Below are 15,629 nucleotides of genomic sequence, written 5' to 3' on the forward strand. Positions count from 1 at the left end.
GAAGACTTCTGAGTCTGAAAGGACTGTGGCTTTTTGGTCCTTACCTCCCCGTACTTTGGAAGCTGAAATCAGGGTGGTCTTCTGGTACTGCAGCGGTGAGTCCCAAATGTGTGGCAGGGCTGCCTGCTTTGGAGGCCAAGGGTGACATGACCCAGCAACCCAGCGCGACACAGTCTCAGAGCTAGGAGAGGACACCTAGAAGACCATGTGGTCCAGTGCCTTAGTTTACAGATGAGAAAACTGTGGCCCAGGGAGGAGAGAGGTTTCCAAAACCACCTAGCAAGCTGGAGGCACAACTGGGACCAGCATCCAAGCCTCCGGTTCTCTGACTGGTAGCCAGCTAGCATTTCCCGCTTGGAATTTCTGAGTATCCTTTGGTGGTGTTCCTGTGCTCCTTCTTGTTCAGCTCCTGGGGGTTCTTTGATTTGGAGGAGGTAGTAAACAGTGGTCTGTTTCTCCTGGCATTTAGTGGCTAGCCTGGTCTGTTGGTCGTATAGTAGTGGTTTGAATACTGAGTGTCATGAGTCCCACAGTCTGAGTCTCACATTCCTCAATCAGCCAAAAGGTCCCACAGTTTCCTAAAGGATAAAAGATTTCCTTTCGTTATGTTTATACTTACCTTTCACTTACGGCAGGTAATGCAGTGTTACCTATTTTCAGCAGTGATAGAAGCCTCCTCTTAAATGTATTGAGCTAAAAAGTTGATAGATTTAGACAAAATAAGGTAGGTGGTATTCTAACCTGACAGATGGAATGCGAAAGATTGCAGTGTGGAAGGCATTAGCCCACATGACCTTTCTGGTCCTTCCTGGCTTCCTAACCTTTCACTGTTACAGGCTTTTCTTTGTTTTCTGCTGTATACCAGTCACAACCTTCTGGCTTGAGCAGATTCACCTGCCAACATAGAGGCCTTTCAGAGTTAGAGGATAGCCTGTGAACTTTCAGCCTGATTGAGCATGTGTTTATCGCCTGGGCGGTGATCCTGGAAGAATGTGAAGGCAATGAGACAGGGTCCTAGTTCCCAGGGGGAGCCATCTGGAGGCTGCTCTCTATTTGTGCAGTTTGTGCATTTGTGTGGTGCAGTCTAGGCCGTGTTCGTGGGAAGTTTCTGAGTCATTGCTCTCTGGGTGGTGCCCCACAACTGTCAGCTTCTGGAACATCTGCCCAGGGGTTCAGTCATAATCTGAACTTACGGAGCTGAGAGAAGATGGGGGTATTGGCATGGAGACCAGGGGAGTGGCCTGCAGAAATGGATCACAGACTCTCTGCCTTTCAGGGTTTTCCTGGGGAAGAATCTTCACTCAGCGTTTGCTGACAGCCAAGAATGGCGAGCAAGGGGCCCTCGGCCTCTGCGTCCCCTGAGAACTCTAGTGCAGGGGGGCCCAGTGGCAGCAGCAATGGCACTGGAGAGAGCGGAGGGCAGGACAGCACCTTCGAATGCAACATCTGCCTGGACACAGCCAAGGACGCCGTCATCAGCCTGTGCGGCCACCTCTTCTGGTCAGTACCCCTGCCACTGCCCCAGAGGACACATGCCAAGTTAAGAAACAGTTGTGACCATGAACAGCTTTGGAGCAGAAGGTTTCCCACCCACTTTGGGTCCTGATGCACTCAGGCCCAAAGGCAGGAGACCTGAGTTCTCATCCCAGCTCCGCTGCTAAGCTGAATGACCTTGGGCGAATCCTGTCCCCACCCTGGGCTCCTTGTCCCCATCTCCAGAGTGACAGTATTCACCTTAGTGAGCACTTGTTCCATGCCACTTGCCACACGAGCCAGAGGCACTATAGCACAGTGGTTATGAGCAAGGACTGTGGACCAGACTGCCTGGCTCTAAATCCTGACTCCACCATTTCCCTCCCAGATGACCTTGGGCCAGGTGCTTACACACACGGTGCTTCATTTTACAGGGGTGTTTGGGAACATTAAATGACTCAAAATGTATAAAAGACGTAGAAAATCACACAGTGCATAATAAATAATACATGTTCACCATGGTCCTAGTGTTTACTGTATTTTATGCATATCAGAATGAAGTGGCAGAGTCAGTGTCCATTCCAGAACTGGCTCTGAGAACCTGGGTGAAAGTAGAGTTTTTGGATTTTTTTGTTTTTTTCTCTTTCTTTTGAGCTGGACCTCGAAGGGCAAATTGGGATAACTAGAGGGGTGAGAATGTCAGCCAGGTAAGGCAAAGAGTGGGTTCCACCCCAAGGCAGGCAGTTTCTCAGGACAGGCAGATGCACTGTTGGGCTCGTCTGAGAGCCTGAGGCTGCTGTTCTCCCTGATGGCACTGTGCGCGGGTGCGATGGGCAAGGGGATATGAGGCACCAAGACTGGTTCAGGGAGGATTGGGCCAGAGTATCACACCCAGATTTGACTGAGCAGAACATGGAGCTATTGAATATTTTTGAGCAAGGAAGTGGGATGAAGAAAGGGTCATTTAAGCAACATTTAAGGGAGTTTAAGTTGGCAACAGTGAAAAAGATAAATTTATTGGTGAATGAACAGAATGGGGCAGAGATTTTTGTTCTGGAGGCTCTTGCCCTAATCATTAAGTTTTATGCAGAAACTGTTGTCATCAGCTCTCTCCTAGAAATTGGAGATGCCCCAGTTTTATGATTGGGGTGTCATAAAACAAGGATTTGTAAGAATTAAGAATTAAGTCAGCTTACCATTGGTAAGAATACAGACTCTGAAATGAAACAGATGCTGAGTGGTTTGTCCCTAAGCGTGTCTGCTGTCCCCTCTCTACCCATTTCCTTATCTGTGAAGCGAGGTAACTGCACTCTCTCAAAGGGTAGTGTGACGACCATTCAGTGACATTGACAGATGAAACTCTATTCAGCCACAGCTGTTTAATGGATGGGGGTAATCAGCATCACTGTTACAATCCGGAGCTTCCCCCTGAGGGAGGGCACCTCCACTTCTCCCCCACGGCCCTTAAGGGAAGTCCCCAGTGGAGAGCTGCCATGATTTGGGTGCCCTCTGCTCAGTTTGGGATGGAGCTGAAAGGTTTATGTTGGAGTCAGGTGTCAGGTGTCTGTTACATCCAAGGAGGCTGTGTGTCTGGACTGTGAGACTAAACTGTGGTTCAGTAATTGGGAAAGGGATTATCCTCCTAGTCAAAATTTTACTTAGCTAGAGAAGTTACATTATGTGAGGGTCAGAAGCTGTGTCTACATTTTCCGCTGTCCTGGCACATAGTAGACACGCAGTAGATATTTTATACATGCATGAAAGGATAGATGAAGAGAGCAAGAAAAAATTTAAATTTGGAGTTAGAGTAGCTCTTCTTCAGTTCTGTAAATGTCGTTTTTGCACTCAGTGCTGGATGATAGAGGGGCAGTAAAACGGAAGTCAGAAGACTTTTGGTCCTGGCATGGTAGGCGAGTTCCTCCATGTTTCTGCGTTTGGTTCCCTTGCTTTTGAAGTGACAGGCTGGGCAGCAGTGTCTCTAGTGTAACGCTCTAAGCTGGAAGCCGCCCTTTCTGCCAAGCAGCGTCCCCATCTTCCCATTACTTCAAGATGTTTTTACAGTAGACTTGAACTCTGAGGCTCCTTCCTGCCAGCAGAGCTTTCAGGGCTAAGGGCAGCTTGCATATGCAGTTAAACTGGATCTAGAGCCACACCTCCCTTGTGAGCCTAAGGAGGCTGTGAACCAACTGAAATCGAGTCTAAAATAGTACGTGTGTGCCTGTGCATGAGAATGCCCCCGTGGATTTTTTTGCACAGAGGATCCTTAGCTTTTCTGGATTCCTTCAGAGGCCATGACCCCTCAGAGGTCACCTTGTAAAGAAGCTTGGTCTGAGATGGTCTGGGACCTGGGGGTCTTCATAAGTAGTGGGATCCCAGGGGTGGAGACTGGGGTCCTGTCTCCATTGCTTCATTTTTCCTGTGACTTGAGCTCAGTCTTTTCTAATTTCTGAAAGCAGTGATCGCTGCAGACCCTCAGTGCGGTGGCAGTGCTCTGCAGTACGATGCTGTCTTCCCATTTTCCTGTTCCTACCATATCCAGTGTTTCTATTAATGAAATCACTTTTCTTCCTTTCCCCTGTCTCTTTCCTCCTTGATGACTGGTTGCCCTGGGGACTCTGGCAGTTGGCCGTGTTTACATCAGGTAAGATGCATTTCATTTTACTTTGTCTTTCATCAGCTGTGGTTGCACAAGACACCTCTAGTCTCAGGAGACTGCCGTCAGAATCTGCAATCTCCCCTGCTTGTGGGCTCATTTGCTTGTGTTCCCCCCAGCTCTTTATACATTTGACCACGGACAGCACTTGATGTAACAGGGGGTCAATGTGGTACCTGGGAGGGATGCTCCTGCCTCTGCTACCAATGGCCTCTGTAGCCTTGGCAGGCTTCCATCTTGCTGGGTCTCACTTTCTCATTTGTACGTTAGATATGATAGCCTGTTAGGTTTTTATTTCTGAGATTGTGCCTCTATAAAAAGTAACTCCTATTGTATCAAAAATCCCCTCCACCCTTAAAGGTCTTGAGAATGTTAAGAAGAGGGAAACTCAACAGAGAACTTTTATGAAAGGGAAAGAGTCTCTTTTCCCAGCTTTTGATTATTATGAAAACCACTTAGTAAGTTTTCACCAAGACCCAGGCGCCTGCTTGGTGGGACAGAGCCGGGCTTGGCATTCACAACTGGCTGTGAATAATCAGCGCTGGCTGAGTGTCTCCATGGTTGTTGGCAGTGGAGTCTCACACTAGTAGGTGGCTGGGAATGTGAGGGAGGACAGAAGTTCCAGCCTGCTAGAGCCTCCGAACCTGAGTGGGAGAGAGAACTGGAGGAAACAAGACAGGTTTGGGTTTCCGCTAGTTTTAGGGCTGCACATTCTGACCCCAGCGGAACCTGGTGGAACATTTCTGCTCTAAATTTATGAAGAGCTCATAACACTTAAGTTTTTGAGTTTTTTTAACAGTGAGATAAAGGAAATAAGATATAAAATCTTTAAATGCTGCCTTCTTCTTGGCCCTGAAGTCCTAGGTCCACATTTATATAATAAACTTTGTATCATTGGGTCTAAAGATGCCATTAATGTTCTAAGATAAATGTTGAGAATATATATAATTGTTTAATGTCTACAAAGACACTACAGGTAATACATTTTCATCATTTTTGTTTTGTTTTTGAGAAAGTTAAACAAAATGATTTACTATAACCAGTCAAAGGGGCTGGAAAACCCCAAATAGGATTCTAGTGTTTTTAATTTTTTCTTTTTTCCCCAAAGAATATTGTGGTTTTATTGTTCACAGTTAGAAGTTTATGGTATTTTTCTTGGACCCTTTCTTTTGACGCATTATATTAGTTTCCTATTGCTGATGTAACAAATTTCAACAAACTTAATGACTTATCACAACACTGAGACTTATTATCTTATTGTCCTGCCAGTCAGAAGTACTCAAATCAAGGTGTCAGCAAGAGTGTTTCCTTCCGGAGGTTCTGGGAGAGAAATCATGTCCTTGCATTCTCTTGACTCATGATCCCGGCCCTCATTTTCAAAGCCAGTAATGTAGCACCTTCAAATCTCTCTACTTCTCTCCACTCCTCCTCACCCCCCGCCTCCATCTTCACCTGGTGTTTTTAATTTTGAAAGAAATAGTACAATGTGAAAATCAGTGAAAGTACATAAAAAACACTAAGCAAATTTAGATAAGAAGAAAAATCTATTCTTTAGCACGTAGTAAATCACCAGAAAATGGTCAGCTGAGGCCCAGATGCTGGTGTCTGAAATACAGAGTTAATGAGGAAATGCTGTAAAAGTGAGAAACACAGAAAAAATAATAATAATCTGACTGCCAGGGTCATACAGTGGACCCTCAGGGAAGGTGGAGGTGTACAGTTTATTATTGCTGTACCCACGGCCTAACCTGAGGCTGGATCTGTCAGGCCTCTTGACACAGCTCCAGGCTTGCAGTTCCTTCCTGCCATATTGCTGGGAGCCCCTCAAGAGAGCGAAGCATGAAGAAGCCTGTTTAATTATGATGGCATTTAAAGGCAGTTTTGATTTCACCACTAGTAAATATTTATTGAGCGCCAGGAGCGGGAAGCAGAGAGTTGGGTTGCTCAAGGTGTTCCCTGCTGGTTCTGGTGTTTCCAGTGTGCGGCCTCTGGTCCGTGTCTTCTGCTGGCTCAGACTGACCACTCTGGTGGGTTTGTGCCGTCATGCGGTTTTCTCTCCTTGCAGTGGTTGGAGACCAGACCTAACAGACAGGTGTGTCCAGTTTGCAAAGCCGGCATCAGCCGTGACAAGGTCATCCCGCTGTACGGCAGGGGCAGCACCGGGCAGCAGGACCCCAGGTGAGGCTGTGGCGCCCCTCACACCCCCTCCTCCCCTTGGACACCTCTCACTCCACCCTTCACGTAGTGCCTGCAGGTCCTCAGTTTGGGGATCCAGATGGGAGCCTGCGAGGAGGGGAGGGGATCGGGTCACCCTTGCTGGGCTGTAATACAGATGTGCCCTGAGCGTCTGCCAGTGGCAGGCAGTGTGCTGGGCAGCGCACAGGTGTGCTCGGTGCTGTTGAAGGAGCCTGGGAGCAGGGTGTCAGCAGGAGGGTCTGCAGGGAGGGGTTGCTTCAGCAGTGACATAGACAGGGGAGGAGACACGGGTCCAGGAGGCTTTGTGGAGTTTGAGGTTTCTGGAAATGGAGTTGTGGGTGGGTCTGGCATTCTACAGACACAAGTACTGAGAGCCTTCATAGTGTAGTGCATGGCACGTGCAAACACACATTCACACACGTACACACCCCCCAGACTCCTGGCCAGCCCGCCCCAGCATGCCCTGTACCTGGATATATTGGCTTTTCTTAAAGGATCTTACCCTTCACCTTCATTAGCCTTTGTATTTGTTGTCCCTCTGCCTCTCCTGCCTCCCCAGAGCTGCTCGACCCCCTCGTCCTCCACCTTCTGCCATCTTCAGTGAGCAGTCCTAAGGTTACATCCTCCTTGAAGTGGCCTTTCTTCCCCACGTTAGTTGCTTTTACCTGTGCTCCCACTCCATTTAGTTGACACCTCTATTAAAGAAGTCTCTTCCCACCCTGTATTGTGACTGGTTGTAGCCCTCTTAAAACCATGGGCACCTCAAGAGTAAGGTCTGTCCTCAGTCTTACCATCCCGCTTAGTGCCTGGTGGGTCCAGTATCTGGGATGAGTGATGGGAGGGGCTCGGACCCAGAGGCAAAAAGAATCATGTAAAGTACTTGCCCAGGAGTAGTGGGAGGTGGAGCTGAAGGTAATGGGGCAGAACAGAGAGACCCTGAATCTCAGCCGGCTCTGCCTACGGGCAATCCTCTGTTTCAGTTTAGACTTGGGAGTTTTGACGTCCGTGAGCCCTGTATCACACAGGTCCAGGGAAGGTGTCTGGCCGGCCGTCATAACTAGTCTGGGTCAGGCTCTGTGAGAGGAGTGGGCTGCGTGCCATCTGATGAACGTCTTGTAAAAACTGGATTTTCTCCCTGGTTTTCTACACACTAAGGAAAAGCAATTGCAGGTGGAACAGAGTTAGTATTAATTTGGCATAAGTTCATGTGGTGGGCATGAAAGGGGGCTGTGGCCCTGACCCTGTTGGTGAAATGCTCCCAGTCCATTCAGGGACCAGCTCAGAAGCATTTCGTAATAGACTTACTTTACATCATTTCTGTTTTCAGAGAGAAGACCCCACCCCGTCCTCAAGGACAGAGGCCAGAGCCAGAGAACAGAGGGGTGAGGAAAATTCTAGGAGAAGCTTCTAGAAATGAGTTCATGGCTTTAGAAGTTTCCCTTTTGACCCTACACTTTTTTTTCCTTGACTACAAAAGTAGAGGAAATTTGCAAAATACAGAAAGGGAAAGAGGGGAGAAAATAACTAATATTCACACCATCCAGAGATAACCACTGGGAACGTTCTGGTCTATTTTCTTTTCTGTTTTTCTATAGTTACCTATACACACAAATTTTGTAGATCTGTTTATGTGTGTGTGTTTTTTATAGCTAGATGTATGTGTAAGCATGCATTTTTATTTTTACAATATTTGGTTCCTGTTTTGCAAGCCTCTTTTAAAATTTAATTCATTTTGTATTTAGTGCCTTCTGTGTGCTGGGCCTCATTCCAGGCACTGGTGATACATACATCAGTGAACACAGTGAAGACCCTGCCCTTGTGGGGATTGTAGGCAGACTGCAGAGACACTGCAGGTCCGGTTCCAGACTACTGCAGTAAAGCAGATACCACAGTAAAGCGAGTCACACAAACTTTGGTTTCCCAGTGCATATAAAAGTTATGTTTATACTATAGTCTATTAAATATGCAATAAATAGCATTATGTCTAAAAAAATGTACAAACCTTAATTTAAAAATACCATATTGCTAAAAAATACTATCATCTGAGCCTTCAACAAGTCATAGTAGTAACATCAAAGATCACTGATTACAAATCACTGTAACAAACATAATAACAATGAAAAAGGTTGAAATATTATAAGAATTAGCAAAATGTGACAAATGTGAGCAAATGCTGTTGGAAAAATGGCGCCAACAGACTTGCTCCATGCAGGGTTGCCACAACCTTCAGTTTGTAAAAAAAAAAAAAAAAACAAAAAAACAGTGTCTGTGGAGCACGATGAAATGAGATATGCCCATACATTCTCAGAGAGGGAGAGAGATTTCATGATATATCTTGAGATTTTAATACTTTATTTAATGGCTGTTTAGTGTTCAGATGTATAGCCTTAACATTACTTAATCCTTTAGATTGAATGAAGTCAGGGATCGTGATAGAAATCAGGATCTCTTCTCAAGATTACTCTTAATAATAACAGCAGTGGACACTTGCTGGATGATTATTACATGCAAAGAACTGTATGTTAAGGGCTTTATATGCATGACCTCATTTAAACCCCACATCAGCCCATTTAACAAAAGAGGAAACTGAGGCCCAGATAGGTGAAGGGACTTGTCCAGGGCCATACGGACAAGACTGAAGCCCAGATCTGGCTTATATTGAAGTCCCTGCTCTTGACAACTGGGCGACAGCACCTTCACCTTCCCAGGCTCTGGTTCGTAACGGAGCATTAGCTCCTAACCCAGGAATCAGGCCCTGTCCTGAAGACTGGTGTACAAGCACCTGCAACCGCCAGTGATGCTTTTTGCCTACTCTGCCCAAGGAACATAAACCCACCAAAAGTCAGGACTCGTGGGATTGTATAGGTGTTGCTGGAAGGAGGCCGGGGAGTTTGTCCTCGGGATTGCACTGAATCAAGTGGTGGTTCCTGATGAAACAATTGCACCTTCTGTGTGAGGCAGCCTCGATCCCAGGAGCCCTCAGACTCACCATGCTGGCTCTGAGTGGGAGGCATTTCTTCACTGTGCAGATGGAACGTGGGTTAAATTGGCTGTTAGGCCTTCTAGGTAGTGCTGCCCGGCAAGAAGTTTGGAGCTGGATGCCAGACTGCACTCAGTGTGGGACAGGGAGTGGCCACTTCCTTGACTTGCGGAAGACTCACAAATGAAGGCCAGTCAACTCTTTGTGAAAAGCAATTGGCCCAATAATTTTTCTTCTCCCTCTCTATTTTTTTTAATTTTTTTTATTTTTTAATCATTTGTTCTAAAGATCTACCCAGGGATGCAGAGGAAGAGAGGAATTTTTTTAAAGATATGCACAGTAATTAAGATCATGGGTTTTTGGACTATACTGACCTAGTTTTAGATCTAAATTCTATCCCTAGCTAGGTCATACTAGCTGTGTGACCTTGGTGAAGTTATCTCACCTCTCTGAGCCTTGGTGTGGTCATCTGCAGATGTGGGTGATGCTGATATAAGAATTAAGTGCTATTTGAGTATCCTGGTGCTTAACACAGTGCCTAACACAGAGTTGGCACTTAGAAAACAGGAGTTAACTTATTTAGAATATTATGATTTCTACAGAATTTTTTCATGTGTAAGATGATGCAATGTAGACCATGCTATAGGGAGGAAAAGCTGAGGATGATACCAGACTGCTGACAGTGGTTATTGGCTGGGAGGGTGTTGTAAAGTGGAGGGGAAACAAGGAGACCTCTGACTCTGTGTCATTTATTCCTGTAAGGTGTGAGTTTCTCGTAACAAGCATATGTTACTTTTGTAATCAGAAAAAAATTGTTTTGAATTTTTAAAATTCTCTGTAACAATATTAAAAGAAAAATGTTGACTGAAAATTCTTACCCATATCTTTTCCAGATAGGTACATATTGCCACATACTTGTGACCATGGTGTTCAAACAATTTTGTCTGATAACTTGGTCATAAGAGTTTTTCTGTGTTGCTGCATAGTCAGCGTAATGTTGTTTTAAAAGGTGTATCAAGATTTTGATCATAACCTCCATTGTTGCTAATTAGGGTTCCTACTTTTTTTCTGTTATAATGTGTGGCTTGTTCTGATGCTCCCTGGTAATTGGGCATAGGGGTTATTGACAATTTAGCTGCTATAAAGCATGTAGAAAATTGTACTGGGCAGGGTGGGACTCTGGGAAAGAACCTGGAGCTCTGAGAACCCTTACTTGGAGCAGCAGAGAGATTTACTTTGGGTCAGAGCCAGTCCCTTCTGGCATTCACAGCTCTTTAGCTGGGGCCCCTCGAAGGCTAGATGGGCAGAGGGGCCACCAGGGTTCCTCTGCCTTGGGATCTCGATGGGAGGAAAAGAGTAGCGGGGAGAGACGGGTGCCATGTGTAAGGTGACATGTTAGACAGGTGCAGGAGAAACCTGCTTGCTGTTCTTCTGAGCTACATTTCTTCTACACAGGGATTTCAAGGGTTTGGATTTGGAGATGGTGGTTTCCAGATGTCTTTTGGAATTGGAGCATTCCCCTTTGGGATATTTGCCACAGCATTTAACATAAACGATGGGCGGCCTCCTCCAGGTAAGACCCTGTTCTCTTGGTAATTTTGCTGGACGTCTCCTTGGAATTCGGCAGTATCTAGGTAACTGCGTGGATAGTCAGCCTTTTCAAAATATGTTAAACTCCTTTTAGATTCCTGGTAGTCATGGTAATGATATTGCACACTTACCAAATATTAGGCATGTTCAGAATGCCTCTCGTTATGAAATTGGGAGCCTCACGATAAGCCTGTGGGAGAGGTGGGCAATTAGCTTCATTCTACAGATCAGAAGATGCTGAGTGGTGTTTCCCAAGACATACCCCGTGCCCATAAAATGAAGTGGAAACTGCACAGCCAAGGAAGAGCGCAGTCCTGGGCATGTGCCTCCTGCTTTGACCACTGGGGGCCAGGTGGGGTGAGGCGACTGCAGGGAGTCAGGGCCTCTCTGTTCTCTGGCATCTCTGGCCAGCTTCCCTCAGGACACACGTGGGGCTGGTCCTCAGTGCCAGCCCTTTGGGAACTCTGCTGAGGTCTGCTGCCTTCTGCTGCCTTTCTCCCACCAGCCAGCCCGAGAGTGCCAGTCGCCTTCGGGTGGAGCAGAGCAGTTAGGTGGGCACCCTGAGCTTTACTGCAGTCTTGTGCATGGGTCCCCATCCTTACCATGGGGCCTGCAGAGCTCCGAGTTCTGTTGAGCTCTGCCTGCACTCACTGGGGCCTCGTGTGTGCTCGGCACGGTGTGAGTACAGAAGGGGCCAGGGTGTGGTTCCTGGCCAGGAGCCTATGCTTTAGGGACAGTAGCCTCTGCTGAGCCGTCCTGTGTGTCCCCTGCCCCGACCCTGTGCTTGGCACAATGCAGACAATTGATAAGTCTTTGTTGACTGCCGGCCTGCCTGACTCCGTCAGAGCCCCTATTGGGACAAGTACAGCACTGAGAGACCTGGGGACTGCCCTTCCTTACCTCATCTGCCTCAGAATTTCTCCTCTGTTCACATGCGATTTTCTCAGAGGAAAGAGACCCCATAGGACAGGGTATGCTTCGCTCTGAAGCAGGGCAGGGCCCCGTGGAAGCAGCAGGTACCTGCCTGGTAGCTTGTTTCCATCCAGCCTGGTCCAGAGTCACCCTGGGTTCCCCAGGGGAACAGTTCAACGGCCAGTGGACTCTGGATCACTTTATCCCCCTGCCACAGTTTTCCATTGTCACATTTAGTACAAGTTGCCCGTCTGGGATATAGATTCTCCTAACTCTCCTTCCCCCAGACAGGACAAGGAGCTCTACATAGTAGCTCTTAAAGCAGAGAGGAGTGGAGGCCATGTTCTCAGCCCACTTCAATGCAGTGAGGGAGGCAGGTCGCTTTGCCTGTCTGGGTCCTGGTTCTCACCTCTGGAAAAGGAAGACACCCACACGGGGCTCCCTAAGACCCCTCCTGCTCAACAGTGCCAGAATCTAGAGACTCCATGACGCGGGAGGCAGTGCACAGGGAGGCTGAGAGCACAGCGGTGGGGCTCCCCACTAACACATGCACCTAGAGATCTTGTGCAGGTCACCCCGTACCTGTGCTTCAGTTTCCTCTTACACAAAATGAGATAATACCCACCAAGCAATAATGTGTAGACATAACAGCAAACAGGAGATGCTTAACAAACAGTAGCTTTTAGGGGGGAGGGTATAGCTCAGTGTAGAGCGCATGCCCAGCATGCATGAAGTCCTGGGTTCAATCCCCAGTGCCTCCATTAAAATGAAAAAAAAAAAAAAAAAAAAAAACTTAATTACTTCCCCCCCAAACAAATAAACAAAAATAAATACAAATTTAAGAAAAAGAAAATGAATTAAAAAAAAAAAACAGTAGCTTTTCTTTTATTTTTCCAAGACTTCCCTGTTCTATTTGCACCTGCAGGCCAGACCCTCTTAGGATAAATTGGAGACTTTGTCCTCATTGTGACATGATCCCATATGTTTCATTATTCTAATTTGCTTTTGTCTAATATTATTTGGGGTTTGGAAATCTTTTTAGTGTGCAGGATTCTGTTGTAAAGAGATGAAGGTTGATGCTCTCAACCTCTGACTCGTGTGGGCAAAGTGTGCAGAGCCGCAGCATTCTCACAGCCCCTCTCTCCTTCCTCCTGTCTCTCCAGCTGTCCCCGGAACGCCCCAGTACGTGGATGAACAGTTCCTGTCACGCCTCTTCCTGTTTGTGGCCCTGGTGATCATGTTCTGGCTACTGATTGCCTAATGCTGGGCTCTCGGCCTACATCCACAGCAGGGCCTCTGGACCTGTGACACGCCACCCCCACCTTGATGTTTGGCTTCCTGGCTAATCCTGACCCCCTGGAATCAGTGGGGTCAGTAACACATCAAGGAGTCTTGTTTTTCCATCAGAGTTGTGGTACTTAAGACCAGTTGTTGAGGACCCTGGAAGATGGCCACTGCTGTAAACACCCTGCTTTAACCTCAGGCCTTAGCATTGAGTCATCCCTCATGGGTTACACCGTGAAATCCTGTTCCAGCCAGCTCAGCAGGGCCTGACTCTGCACAGAGAAGAGGCAGGAGGAGAGAAACTGTCAGAACAATTTCACTTGAGTTTAATATCACACAAACAAAGGGATGAACCCAGTCGTACTTATGGGAACTTTTTTTCATCTCTTTAAATACCCCTTGATAAGTGGCCTCTGAAATCAGTGGGACTCATACAGAGAGGTTCCCCTTCCAGGTCCCAGTGCCGTTCTGTCCTATTTCCTCCCTTCCTCCTCAGCAGAGATGCAAGAAATTGCTGTCCTGTTAAGATCATAACTGCAGCAGCTGAAGCTGGAGTCGCTTCATGAATTCACCAGAGACCCAAAGATCTTTTATTGCCTCTGGGCCATGCTGGTGTCTTTGGCTCCAGAGTGGCCTGAATGACCTTCTGTTTTCCTGATGTGGATTATCCCCAGAGACACATGGCTTCACTCACAGATTTCCCATCAGCTTTCCCCCTAAAATTGTGCATATCTGCCTCTCTGCCAGAGGGCATCTAACCTGGATGACTGCTGGAGCCGGGGCCAACAGTGCGTTCGCAGAGACCTGCGGTCAGGGCTCAGGTGGATTCGGAGCTCAGATGCTGGAAGGACTGAACACGCAAGCCCTGACCCCAAGGTGGCAGGGGCTCCAGGTGCATCCTTTCCCACACCCCTTGAAGGAAACTGGGGGCCTTGTTAAGTCATCCCAGCTGCATGTTGAAGACCACCCTCCTCAGAAGCCAAATTGTCCTTTAGTGAAGAGGCAGGGAAGGGGAAGACCAGCATGTGACCCTGACTTTGGTATGGCTTGAAGACTCCTCGTCTGTGTGCTAAAACGAGGGAAGCATGGGACTCCAGGGCAGGCAGCCCCTGGTGGTTCGTAAAGCAGGCGCAGAGCCTGGGAAGCCTCAGCACGATGGTAGGATGTGGTCTTTCTGTAGAAGTTCCCCAGGGACTTCATGGAATCATTCTTCCCAAGCCCTGATTTGTTTTTCGACTTCACAGGCTTCTTTCTCTGAATCTGATTGAGGGAGTGTGGGGCCGGCAGGAGGCCAGTTCACTTAGTGGGATGGTTCTTGCTTTGCCAGTCCAGCCTCTTCCTAGAAATCCAGCGTATTCCAGGAGACCCTGAGGGTGAGGGGAGATGGACTTACTCTGGGGGCCTCTCTGTCACTTCACCAGTCCACTCTGCTCCTGGTTTACCCCCAGCAATAGCCAACAAGTGGTCAAAAGCCCCACCGAGTGTTTTTCCCAGATATGAGCCTGCATAGTGTGTGGAAACAAGACCTTGAGAAAGATGAGGGAAGCCCTTCTCCCCTCTCCACAGCACCACCCCTCTTCCCCCTTGTACCTTTCAATGCCAGAGTTCAGTGTTTAAAGAGACAAAATACAAGTATTGAATAGGTGATTCATTTACCGAATCTGTTTGGTAGGAGTAATCCACCAGCTTTACAGTGTGCCTGATGGATTCTAAACATTCTCCTGGCACCCACTCACCTGGAAATCCCCAAAGTCTGAGGGGCCCCTGGAGTTTCTCAGTGCAATGGCCCCACCTAGTGATGAGAGAAAGGACTTCAGTCAGAAATGGGTTCCAGAAGAAAGGTTATTAAAGAAGGGTTGTAGGTGAGAAGAGAATAACTTAGACCCTTAAACAAAGTGGAGTGAGCCCAGGAGCTCCACCAGCAAAGGCATCCCAGGAACCTGCTAGCAAAGCCAGATTGGCCACCTGTCCTTTGATTTTGAACCTTGCAGCCCCCACTCACCCTCTGCCAGGAGATGGGGCAGGAGAGCCAACTTGGGACTGCTGGCCCAGCCCCAACAGGGAGCCCCCTTCCCACCACCCCTCTGCAGGCTCACCACCTCGCCCTTCTGCCTAGGCAGTTTTGCTCTCTTTTGTGTGTGTTTTCTATGTTCTTGGCCCCCACCCTCCTCCTGCCACCTTTGTGGATTAGGACCAGGTCCCAACCACGGTCAGAAAATGACACTGTGTACAGTGGCACACCTTGACCAGTCACTAATTTTCACTGTTGTGAAAGTGATTTGATTTAGAATTAAACAAATGGTTTTACATTACTGTGAGCTGTGGACTTATTGTCTGTGTCAGGGGAGTGGAGGGATGGGTTGGGGACTAGTCACACCGGTCTGGCCTCTGGGAAGCACCTGTGCGTCCTCGGATATGTCACACTGAGGACGAAAGTCTTCAAACACACATGGATAATTAGAAATGAAAAGCGTAGGCTGGAGGCCTCGCTTCATACACAACCCCGCCCTAGGTGTGACCTGTCTGACAGGCAGACCCAGT

At 47.6% G+C, this 15,629-nt stretch overlaps 1 protein-coding gene across 8 annotated transcripts in view; it reads left to right on the plus strand.

The window, feature by feature from the left end:
• RNF185 (ring finger protein 185) overlaps positions 1-15,400 on the plus strand; it is a 30,205-nt gene extending 14,805 nt beyond the window's left edge. For all 8 annotated transcript variants that reach the window (XM_010951354.3, XM_010951353.3, XM_074356730.1 and 5 more), the window contains 6 exons: positions 1,277-1,500; positions 4,096-4,114; positions 6,192-6,304; positions 7,650-7,704; positions 10,758-10,875; positions 12,968-15,400. In XM_010951354.3, the coding sequence (XP_010949656.1) occupies positions 1,325-1,500; positions 4,096-4,114; positions 6,192-6,304; positions 7,650-7,704; positions 10,758-10,875; positions 12,968-13,065 (579 nt within the window). In that variant the 5' untranslated portion in view covers positions 1,277-1,324 and the 3' untranslated portion in view covers positions 13,066-15,400. The remainder of the gene's footprint in view (positions 1-1,276; positions 1,501-4,095; positions 4,115-6,191; positions 6,305-7,649; positions 7,705-10,757; positions 10,876-12,967) is intronic.
• Positions 15,401-15,629: the final 229 nt, after the last annotated feature.

The sequence above is a fragment of the Camelus bactrianus genome, chromosome 32, assembly GCF_048773025.1.
Source record: "Camelus bactrianus isolate YW-2024 breed Bactrian camel chromosome 32, ASM4877302v1, whole genome shotgun sequence".
Lineage (NCBI taxonomy): Eukaryota > Metazoa > Chordata > Mammalia > Artiodactyla > Camelidae > Camelus > Camelus bactrianus.